This window comes from Penicillium subrubescens (assembly GCF_028828155.1).
Source record: "Penicillium subrubescens strain IBT 31985 chromosome Unknown utg000010l_segment0_segment0, whole genome shotgun sequence".
NCBI classification, from domain to species: Eukaryota; Fungi; Ascomycota; class Eurotiomycetes; order Eurotiales; family Aspergillaceae; genus Penicillium; species Penicillium subrubescens.
The window spans coordinates 2,889,021-2,900,545 of NW_026643160.1; the positions used below are offsets into that span (position 1 = coordinate 2,889,021).

An 11,525-nucleotide genomic window follows, 5' to 3' on the forward strand; every position below is an offset into this window, starting at 1 on the left:
GGCATGGGTCGTTATCGATTAGTGATAAGGCATCTAAAAGAGGTAGGCGGTCAACGATATCGGCCTCACATTTCTTCCGCCTTCTGCATGACGCTCAGATACCGCGATAGCAACTGATATGGAAACTGCTCCACGATCGACTTCTACACGCCATCACTTTATCCTCAATACCAAGCGCAGTCTTCGACCAGGCTGCAGTCGCACGAGCTGCCATGACCTGAAACGCGCAAACTTAGTTACTGTATGATGTTATCTTGGAATCCCTCCTACACTCCTTATTCCAGGGGTGTCGTGAGGTCGGTGCGCTTGAGATTGCGCCCAGCACTGGTTGTCCAGACGCAGACATGGCAGTTACCTGTACGAGGACGCGCAAGGCTATACTCTACGCCAGTAAATGATGAGACTACTCAGAAAAGATATCTTTCAGGTATGCCGTTGAAATTAGACCTGTCGCAAGCAGAGTCAAATTTCTTAAGATCGATAGGCTGACCCGGCCCAGTTCCTGCTTTACCTAGGTTCAACGAGATCGGTGTTCAGCATCTCAGCGACTATGTACACACGCAGGTTTTCCCGAACAAAGGTCGGGTTCCCGACCCCGAACTCGTTGCCCTCTCAAAAGATCACCTAGCCAGACACGACCTTCTTGGCAAATCTCAGACCGGAGCAGACCCGATCGCCTTTGACCTTCCACCTCTCCATGGTCAGACACTTGACGAACATTTCCATAAGCTTGGAATGGACGCATCGGAGCCTTATCTGACGAATGCCAAAGCATTTGCAGCCCTAAGCTGCCCGACAAAGCCGCGGAAATGGGTCAAGCGCAGTGGATGGACAAAATATAACGCAGACGGCTCATCGGAGCCTGTGGATGCACCCAACGAGGAAATGTTGACTTTTGATACCGAGGTGATGTACAAGGACAACCCATTTGCGGTCATGGCTTGCGCCGTGAGTCCAACAGCGTGGTATGCGTGGTTGTCTCCTTGGCTTTTGGGGGAATCTCAAGAAAAGGTGCAACTGATACCTCTGGGAGACCCCTCGCAGCCACGGATTGTGGTTGGTCATAACATTGGTTATGATCGTGCTAGAGTTCTGGAGGAGTATGATCTGAAACAGACTCGCAACTTCTTCCTTGATACAATGTCTCTTCACGTCGCTGTTAATGGCATGTGTTCTCAGCAGAGACCAACTTGGATGCGTCACAAGAAAAACAAGGACTTGAGGGATAAGATTGCAAGTGAGCACAACTCGGTGGAATTGGCCGCGTTGCTCGAGAATAACATGCTCAGAGAAGAGGAGGAGGAACTATGGGTGGGGAGAAGCTCGGTGAACTCCTTGCGGGACGTCGCCAAGTTTCATTGCGACGTCACGATAGACAAGGCTCAAAGAGACTTTTTCGGCGAGCTTGATCGGGGAACCCTCCTCACAAAGTTGGATGAACTACTCGACTACTGCGCTGCCGACGTTGCAATTACACATCAGGTCTTCAGAAAAGTCTTTCCAAATTTCTTGGAGACCTGTCCCCATCCCGTTAGTTTCGGGGCCCTTCGACATCTCTCTTCCATTATCCTTCCCGTGAACCAAAGCTGGCAGGAGTATCTCACCAGAGCCGAAGAGACCTACCACAAACGTCTTGACGATGTCCAACGGAAACTACTGGAATTGTGCGACGAGGCTTTGAAGGTGAAAGCAGAACCAGATGTCTACACGAGTGATCCCTGGCTACAACAGCTGGACTGGTCTGGCCAGGAGATCAAGATGGTCAAGGGCAAGAAAAAGGGCGATCCTCCTCGACCCGCTGCAAGGCAAAAGAAACCGGGCATGCCGAAATGGTACAAGGATCTTTTCCCTTCCAGCAATGCCGACATCAATCTTACTGTTCGGACAAGGATTGCTCCCATTTTGCTCAAACTGTCTTGGGATGGTTACCCTCTTGTTTGGTCTGATAAGTATGGGTGGACTTTCCGGGTTCCTCGTGACCAGGTCAAAAAATACGAGAATCAACCAGTTGTTGTCTGCAATATGGCAGAGGAGGAAAAGAATCTGCAGCTACGCGATGATCGGAAGAATACCTATTTCAAGATCCCTCACAAGGATGGCCCGCAGGCTCGGTGCACAAATCCTTTGGGGAAGGGTTACATGCAGTACTTCGAGCGTGGAATCTTGTCTTCTCAGTTCGCGCTTGCCAAAGAAGCATTGGAAATGAATGCATCGTGCTCCTATTGGATCAGTGCCAGAGACCGAATCATGGGCCAGATGGTGGTTTACGAAGATCAAACCCAGAAGAATGGCTCCGCACAAAATCCAATCGATAATCGGCTAGGCTTCATCCTGCCTCAGGTCATCCCTATGGGTACCATTACCCGCCGCGCGGTGGAGAACACCTGGCTCACTGCAAGCAATGCAAAGTCCAATCGTGTTGGATCCGAGCTTAAAGCCATGATCAAGGCGCCTCCAGGCCATGTTTTTGTTGGTGCGGATGTTGACTCTCAAGAGCTGTGGATTGCCAGTCTTGTTGGAGATGCGCCATTCCAGCTCCATGGGGGTAACGCAATCGGGTTTATGACCTTGGAAGGTTCCAAGGCTGCAGGGACCGATCTGCATTCCCGCAGTGCTTCGATCCTGGGCATCTCGCGTAATGACGCCAAAGTGTTCAACTACGGTCGTATCTATGGAGCCGGCGTCAAGTTTGCGGCCACGCTTTTGCGCCAGTTTAACCCTTCTTTGACGGAGAGGCAAACGCAGGAGACCGCAGCCAACCTTTACAAGGAGACCAAGGGCACTCGAACTTCACGTCGTGCCCTCAGCGAGACTCCATTCTGGCGAGGTGGCACTGAGTCATTTGTGTTCAACAAGCTTGAAGAGTTTGCTGACCAGGAGAGGCCAAGAACCCCGGCCCTCGGCGCTGGCATCACGGAAGCCCTCATGCGCCGCTTCATCAATAAGGGTAGCTTCATGACTTCTCGCATCAACTGGGCTATTCAATCATCCGGTGTTGACTATCTTCACCTCCTCATTGTTGGTATGGATTATCTCATCCGGCGCTTCAACATCCAGGCCCGCCTGTCCATTACTGTCCACGACGAGATTCGCTATCTGGTCAAGGATGAAGACAAGTACCGCGCTGCACTCGCACTCCAAATTGCCAACGTTTGGACTCGCGCCATCTTCTCACAGCAAGTTGGCATCGATGACCTCCCCCAGTCTTGTGCCTACTTCTCCGCCGTGGATATTGATCACGTCCTGCGAAAGGAGGTGGACATGGACTGCATTACTCCTTCACACCCTTACAAAATTCCTCATGGCGAGACTTTGGACATTTCTCAACTTCTGGCAAAGAACGAAGCAGCGTTCTTAGATCCTTCTATCGTCCCCATATCCCCTCCTAATCCCGAAAAATACGACTATACACCTCGCGAGTCGGTCATGTCCACCCTGCAGGCATCCAATGATCCTGCGTTTATCAAGGCGCAGATCACCAAGGATGACAAGGAACTTCGTGAGATCATCAGGGAGAAAGCACAAGCTGCTAGTGCAGGAAAGCCCACACCACCCCGCTCCTCTGCCTCGAAATCTAGAAGCAAGTCCACTGGCTGGGTGTCCGCAGAGCCCCAACGCGCGGTCCTGATGGACATGGAATCTGGCTTATATCCCGATTTCCGAAACCCTCGTCCATCCTCCAACGGAAATAGCAAGCAGCAACACCAGGTTGGCATGTACCGGTCTTCTTGGAAGCCTCGGCCTACTGCTCGCGCTTAGCCTTGATCTCTATTTCTTCACCTTTCCTTTACTATCCCTTTTATATTCTATCCTACCTCACCCCCTTCCTTTCTCTTTCTGTACCTAATCTCTTTTCATCCTACCTTGTTTGAAATCGGGCCGGCTCTATGTTTTAAGCTTTTATGTGGATTGCATTGGAGACGGACTAGCATTGGGACGGCGTCGAAGTGGTTATCTGTACTGTGACGATAGTGTACAAAATGCATATGCATCTCCAAGTTCTGGCTTGAAGCAATAGTATCCCCCTCACCCAAATTGGTTGAATGGTTGGGAATGTAAATGTCCCCGGTTCACCGGGTTGGCGTGACCCTCCATGTATCGATTTCACGTCTCCTTCCACATCGAGGGAACACTATGAAAGTCAGTTTACAATTCACTTAGGACATGAAAGGCTCTTTCCACTTACGCAACCTCAATGACAGCGCATCTGCCTTCCTGGACGATTCTGGTTCCCTCTTGTAGAGCTTGATCCAAATCGTTCTGCACCTTCACTGTGGCGGCCCAAGCGTTGCCTGCTGCAGCCGCAATTCCTGGATAGTCAGGAGAGGGCTCGAAGGAGATATTGAGATCTAGATGAGAGATTATCAGTTTCCGCCGCAAACATCCTAATAAGTCCGATGCAAGAATGACAAACCCATTCTGTTGGACTTCGATGCTAGTCCATCTTTATGAACCAGAAGGGCCGACACCTTAGGTGCGTTCCAGCCCCCGTTGTTCAAGACGATCATCAGGAATGGGACGTTATAGCGTCTGGCGATCCAATAAACACTCTCCATCTGCGAGAAGAGGTATACTCCGTCTCCAACTCTGGAATCATGTCAGTATCGTGTTGAGATCTCAATTGGGACTTACGCACATTCCGCAGACGAACGAACTCGGCTGGGCCAGTTTTACTCCCAGGGTGGCACCGCCACCCCAACCAAGGCCACCAGCGCCGCTACCAACGAGGCTTCCCGGCTACAAGATACTGTTAGTCATTCCAATGTTGTGGGGTTAGGGGCAACGGCCTACATTCACTAAGTTAAGGTGATGAATCAATAATCCAGCATTAGTAACAGCCTCCATAACAAAGGTTGTATCCTGGGGAACGTGCTGTCGTAGACGAGATGTAAGATATGGGACGCTAATCACACCATCTTCTGGCGGGGACTGCAAGCTGCGAAGCTCCTCCCGCCATTTTGCGTAACGCGTTGAGCGAGCCTCGAACTCGGCCGCATAGTCTGCTCTGTTCAGGTTCTGTTGGTCCAAGAAAGTGTTGAGCTGCTTAAGTGCAAGTTCGCAGCTGACTTTAATTCTGCGTATGGCGTTGATAGAGAACACTGGAGCGAATGATTAGCTATACTCCAAGTAAACACCTAGTCAGACCTACAAGGCATTTGCTGCTTGAGCGGATCAACATCAAGGTGGAAGATCTTGGTTCCTGTCGTAGTCAGTTGGCAGATGCTGCTAATATAGAGGGAAAGTCCTACCTTTTTGGGGCTTGCCCGCGGTAGGAATCCATGGCACATCACAGTCCAGGATGAGGATGACATCGGCCTCAAGAACTGCTGGATGCGTAGTAACGGTCACGCCCAGATAGGCTTCATGGTCGCTTCTGATGCAAAGGTCGGACCCAACCATCTCAACAACACCGATTGGTAGCTTGTCGCAGAGTTCTGCTAACAGAGGGGGTGCGTTGCGGTTTCGGCCTAGATAGCCCGTGATAACAAGGGGTCGCTTTGCGCTCATAAGAGTCGTCGCAATCAATTCAACCTCTGTGTCTGTTAGAATTGTGTACTTACTGGAAGTCATATTTCTTACCTGACACAGGAAGGGCACTAGGCAGAACGGGCGTCAAGGTCTCTTCCTCGAGGAACTTCCGGTCCACTTTCTGTAATTCTTTTGTGAGTAAGGTCTTCCTTTGTACTCTTGTCTAAAGCAGAGACATACTTCTTCTAACACTTCTCGAGCAGCCATAAGATACGTTGGACCTTTGGGGTCAGACAGAGAGAATTGCAAGGCTCTGTTCACCATCTCCTTGATGTTGCGCCCTGTCTTGATTTCCGCGGAATACCGGCAATATTGACGGAGAATTGCTGCCTGGTCAGGCACATCTTGCAACCAATGGATAAACCTTGAGAAATGTTAGTTTTTGAATGGGATTAGATTTTGGTCCTCGTACTCTGTTCTTGAGCCCATCAGTTCACCTCTTTGGGTGTACGGACTGAGACCTGCAAAGCACAGAACCGGCACTCGGCCGACCGATGCATTATGGATAGATTGACCCAATGCTAGGGTACCACAGTCGACATGGACAAGCACGCATTGCTGGTATGGATTAGTTTATTAGAATGAAGGTATTGTGGACAGAATGGATGATCCTACAGGAATTCCGGTGACCTGAGCATAGCCCAGGGCGGCGGAGAGGGCGACCAGTTCCGAAGGGCAGGTGATGATATTGGGAAAGGTGGTTGAGTTTTCTAGGTTCAATTGTATTAGTATAAAAGGATTCCATTTATGGTATCCATTCTGAACAGACCTTGTTTCGCTTTAATCATGGCCTCCAGCATGGCAGGGTGATCGCTCCCCCTGTTTAAATTGTCAGGTTTCCCGCTTGTTGCTGTCAATGCATGAATGACTTACAAATTGACGAAGCAATGCGTGACTCCAGCCTCGGCTTCAAAGCGAGTTTAGCAAGCTTGGTTGGAATATAGGAACACTGTACTTACATAGGGCTTCAAAGAAGCCTTCGGCCGCGGAACTCAAGCCGACATCGTCTCCATTCACGTCCTCGTCGTAACGAGCTCTTTTATTGTTTCTTGTCTCACTCATGATGTTCAGGCGTTAAAGGCGTGGTTATGGTATGGTTGATTGCTTTCAATGGCGTTGACTGGGGGCTGCAGAGATAAAAGAGCGTGTGTAACCTCGATTTCTCGGAGGGTTGAGGAGTGTGTACATCGCCAAGCTGCGACATGATCGCCGCGAGCCAATCAAATCCTCCACAACTGCCCCACTGCGGTGATGATCCGCAGTCCAACAACCTGAACGGTTTGAGCCCCCGCCCCAATTCACCCATGCCTCGGGCATGAGGTTGCAACAATGTCTAGCAAACTGGCGACCCGGCAATTTCGATATGGTGGCACGGCAATTGGGACTCATATGTCAATAAAACACAGTTGTAAGGGCGGACTCGCGACCGTGTCTAGTCTCATCTTGGATTTGGCGGCTGCTTTCCCCGTCGCTACTGTAGTTGATTCTAGTGGTCGTCGAGACATGTCAAAGATGATGGTGGCTGAATCTCATAGATATTGTCGAGTTGACTGACCTAACAGCCCGGAAGGTTAGAAAAGAATGAATAATTCAAGGATGAATGTAAGGATGGAAGCAGGCAGAGAGAGTGGAAAGGAGATGCTCTTGTAGTTGTTGACAGCCCTCGCTGCCTGAGCTTTTAGGACACCACAGCCTTGTGAGGGCCTTGTTTGTCAGTTATTGGATGCAGACCACCCGTGAATTTGATTCTTTCAGCTTTCAGTCGAACCCATCAGGTTCATGTTTCCTTCGTCTTGATCTTCCTCGTGGAGACTGTCGCTGTTGTCAGTGGTGTGTATAAGATTGTGGTTCCTAGACTTGCTGCTTTTGGATCATGTTTCCCGTCCGAGTAAACGGTCTCGATATGACCTTGTCCCACTAATCGAGTGAATCAACAGGCATCAACCGGAAGAACCAATGGCCCGAAATAAGGAGAATTTTTGCCTCTAAATTGTCTATTTATCCATTACATTTCTGTCATTTCGTCAAGCATCTTTGCTATCTTGCTTTCATGCCCATCTTTTCGGGAAGCACCATGGGCAATTCTAAGGTCATCTCCAGCCAGGGTGCCGAGAACTCCGTTATACCAGACTTGGAACAAAACCCGGAGAAATCTGAGGGCGTGGAACGGGTGGCTGAGATTGGGAGAACCAATTCCCCAAGAGAGCAACCCGATCAAGAGGATGCTGAGCCAACGACCAAGAAGTCGCTTTCTTTCAAGCTCGCTTTCATAGGGTTGGCAGCGAGTCTTTTCGTTTTCCAGTTAGATGCAACATGTTTGGGTATTGCCCTGCCAGTGAGTCTTCAAATTAATCTTGCTTGCGTGTTACCCCAAATACTCATGTCCATTACTAGACCATTGCTGGTGACCTGACAGCCACCAGTTTAGAGTCATTCTGGGCGAATCTGGCCTACACTCTTTGTGGGCTGGTAATGCAACCAGTTTGGGCGAGCATCTCCAACGCGTTCGGTCGCAAACCCCCTTTACATGTGTCTATGGGTCTTTTCTTTGTCGGTTCAATCGTTTTTGCTACGGCGCAAAATATGACCACCATCATTGCTGGGCGGGTCCTCCAGGGTCTCGGAGGTGGAGGAATCGATGTCCTGGCAGAGGTTATTCTCGCGGATATGACCACTCTGGAGGAACGCTCGAAATATCTCGGCTTGATGGCCATTCCTTCGGCTATCGGGAATATCATGGGCCCTACTGTCGGGGCTTTGTTTTCTACGTATGCCTCTTGGAGGTGGATAGGATGGATCAACCTGCCGTGGCTCGGAATTGGGACACCTTTGGTTATGCTCTTCCTCAAACTTCGACCTGTTCCACTCGACGCCACGCTGGCTATGAATTTGAAGCGCCTGGACTGGATCGGAATGGCACTTCTTATCATCGGAATTTCTATTTTTGTGGTTCCCATGAGTTGGGCAGGCTCCTTATATCCATGGCCCTCCTGGCAGACACTCCTACCAATGTTCTTAGGAGTTGCAGTACTTGTCGCCTTCGGCTTCTACGAGGCAAAGCCTGCCAATCCTATCGTTCCGCATCGCATTTTCCATTCAAAGACGGGAAATGTGACCCTAGTAGGTGGTTTTCTTCACGGCGTGGTACTAGTCTCCCTCTTACAGTACTTGCCATTGCTCTATCAAGCCGTGGAGCTCGAAAGCCCAATCTCATCCGCCGTCTCCCTACTCCCCACCACTATAATTAGCGTGGTTTTCGCCGCCATCTCGATGATGATGGTACCGCTGTTCGGAGGCTACATGTGGCTTCTACGACTTTCGTGGGTTATCCTGACACTAGGATCCGGTTTGCTAGCCCTCTTTGACGTAGGGTCCTCGGCATCAATGCGTTACGGGCTTCCTATTCTGTGGGGTCAAGGTGTTGCGCTACTACGTCTCAATCTTCTTCCTATGCAAGCAAGTGTTAAGAATGTTGATGACACAGGCTTGGCTATCGCACAGTTTTTAACTATTCGCATGTTCGGTGGTCTTGTCGGCCTCACCATCTCTTCGTCAATTTTCAACAACGTTTTCTCCAAAGCTATCGCTGATACTACAGTTCAGCTGAGCGGAGCCTTGGCGCCTTTGAAAGATGCTTCCAACGCTGTGAGATTCATCGATTCGTTAAGATCACTGCAAGTGTCTATTTCAACGATGGACCAGGTCCTAGGGGTCTATCTAGAGTGCTTCCGCACGATATTCTATGTGATGACCGGTATGGGCGCGCTGGGCTTGGTGACTTCAATCTTCCTGGACGAGATAGATCTCAAGGGCCGGGAACTTGGTAACCAGCGCTTCGAGGACTAGTCCGAGTTCAGTGGCTTTCCTGCTTCTTTCTTAATACTTAATGTTTAATTCTAGATAGGTAGAGATAGACACCCTATTCCTCACATTCTGAGTTTAGCTGAGCTTCGTCTTCTTGTTTCATTGCCCTTTTCCTACTTTTATGAGTTTCAATTTCGCTGGAAATACACGTGCAAGTTGACTCTCAGTTCTGTCGCATCTATCACAGTACAGCCTGAACTTGGCCATGTTAGGTAGTCCCTTAAAATTTTTATCCGAAGTTCTCAACAATGGGAAATATTTCCTACGAGTAGAGCTTGAAATTGGAGGGAACCATGGATTTGCTTCACTGGTCGATGAAACTCAATTATTACTCGGAGCTGGCTGTAACTAGTAGACAATATATGACCCATTCAATCCAGTGAAACAGTCTCACTGGCAATATCTACTTTAGCCTTCCCGAAGTCTCGCGCCTTTACTTCATTTTTGAACAGGATATCCATCTCAGCGAAGGTACGGTTTTTGGTCTCAGGGAGACGGAAGTATGCCCAAATCAAACCAAGGCCCATGATGGCTCCGTAGAAAAACCCAGACTTAGCACCCCAGTTCCAGCTCGCCTTTTGCATCATATGAGGTACAAGTTGACCGTAAACAAGAACGCCAACGTTATAAACTGCACGAGCAAGGACAACACTCTTGTTGCGGAGGAAGTTGGACGGAATCTCAGTCACAATGGTGTAGATGATCGGACCGATAGTGATGAAAAACACAAAGTATTCCACCAAGAGAATGGCGCCAATCCCATAGCCAATGTTCGGATGTGTCTTGAGGCTTGGAATACCCATGAAGCCGATCACGAACGTTGTAGCGGTCATGAAAGCCGTACCACTGAGCAATAAAGTGCGTCGACCCGTTCGGGGCACAAGGAACCATGCGACGAAGACACCACAGATAGCCAGAGAGTATTCACCCATGCCAAAGTCGAATGATGCAGATGGATCAAGGCCGGCCTGCTCGAGGAAATAGACGATATAGCCAACGAGAGGAGCACACAACTCTTGGATGAGATAAGTGAAGACGGTGATCTCGGTACGGCGCAGATTGACGCCCTTGAACAGGTCCCAGTAGCTGCTGGTAGTTTTCATTTCATTCTCAATTCGGACAGTCTGTACCATCATGGCCACGGTATCGGCAATCTCATCTTCTGGGCTGTCCTTTGCTCGCAGTCGGCTCAGAACTTTTCTTGCGTCTTCTTGACGGCCCTTGCGAATGAGCCACCATGGAGATTCGGGGGCCAGGTAAATACCAATTGCAAGGGGAATCGGAAGGATCCACTGAAGCGCAAAGGGAATGCGATAAGCCCACTGTCCAGTAGACGACAGGAAGGCACGCAGGACACCAGTTCCAAGCAGGTAGCCGATACTCCAGCAAAGCGATACCAGCATTGTCAGGTAGGGTCGCAGGACATTAGGGCAGACCTCGGCAGCATATGTGGTCGTGAGTGTTTGGAACACACCCCATGGTAGACCTAGGAGGATTTCGGCGCCGAGATACATATAGATGCTGTTCGCGAAGAATTGCAGGAAGATGAACGCCATCATGAGGAAGAGACAGCCAATCATGACCCAGCGGTAACCGAGATAATCAGCGAGAATACCGTTCAGCAGAAGACCGATGATCTCTCCAGCATTGACTCCATTGCCAATAGCGGACTGTAGGGTGGCGGGAACCTGATAGGTCCCATCCTTCTGCAGTTTTCCATAATGCTCTTGGAAGGCAGGGAAGGCAAAGAAACCAGTGATGAAAGCGTGGTCGAATCCTTCCATGATCAAGGCCGATGAGAACCAGACTGACCAGAAGACAGCCTTGGGGTACTTTCGAATACCCTCTCTCAGGCCCATTCCATGCTCATCCTCAGTGGCCCTCTGGGCTCCCTTGAGGGTATCATCGAAACTCTCGATTGCCTCTTCATCTTTCTCCCGAATCACCCTTGTGGTGGCCTGGTTGTTGATGTCCTCCTGATGTTCGGCCATCTCGAATGGTCTTGAGAGTGAAAAGACCAATACGGAGAAAAAAAAGTCAAGTCGAATGATTCTCCCCGCATTCCGGACTGCTTGGCCCTCTTTGTAGGCCACGGTTCCACCATCTCCACTAGTCTACTCCGCATCCCCAGA

At 49.8% G+C, this 11,525-nt stretch overlaps 4 protein-coding genes across 4 annotated transcripts; 2 read left to right on the top strand and 2 right to left on the bottom strand.

Annotated features, from left to right (window-relative positions):
- Nucleotides 1-246: 246 nt before the first annotated feature.
- N7473_012220 (DNA-directed DNA polymerase gamma MIP1) lies at nt 247-3,759 on the top strand (the record flags this gene model as incomplete). The annotated part of the gene is made up of 2 exons (XM_057158159.1): nt 247-427; nt 500-3,759. 2 exons carry the CDS (start codon nt 247-249, stop codon nt 3,757-3,759), a joined length of 3,441 nt encoding a protein of 1,146 aa, XP_057004009.1.
- A 345-nt stretch (nt 3,760-4,104) lies between these two features.
- N7473_012221 (uncharacterized protein) lies at nt 4,105-6,591 on the bottom strand (the record flags this gene model as incomplete). Its single annotated transcript, XM_057158160.1, has 14 exons — nt 4,105-4,132; nt 4,187-4,349; nt 4,415-4,587; nt 4,637-4,737; nt 4,792-5,099; nt 5,150-5,200; nt 5,250-5,534; nt 5,581-5,650; nt 5,710-5,893; nt 5,942-6,087; nt 6,145-6,239; nt 6,299-6,348; nt 6,403-6,436; nt 6,489-6,591. The coding sequence occupies 14 exons, from the start codon at nt 6,589-6,591 to the stop codon at nt 4,105-4,107; spliced, it is 1,791 nt and encodes a 596-aa protein (XP_057004010.1).
- A 1,012-nt stretch (nt 6,592-7,603) lies between these two features.
- Nucleotides 7,604-9,375, top strand: N7473_012222 (MFS-type transporter sphD; the record flags this gene model as incomplete). The annotated part of the gene is made up of 2 exons (XM_057158161.1): nt 7,604-7,864; nt 7,924-9,375. The coding sequence occupies 2 exons, from the start codon at nt 7,604-7,606 to the stop codon at nt 9,373-9,375; spliced, it is 1,713 nt and encodes a 570-aa protein (XP_057004011.1).
- Nucleotides 9,376-9,764: 389 nt separating this feature from the next.
- Nucleotides 9,765-11,384, bottom strand: N7473_012223 (putative MFS alpha-glucoside transporter; the record flags this gene model as incomplete). Its single annotated transcript, XM_057158162.1, has 1 exon — nt 9,765-11,384. One exon carries the CDS (start codon nt 11,382-11,384, stop codon nt 9,765-9,767), a length of 1,620 nt encoding a protein of 539 aa, XP_057004012.1.
- Between the last annotated feature and the right edge of the window lie 141 nt (nt 11,385-11,525).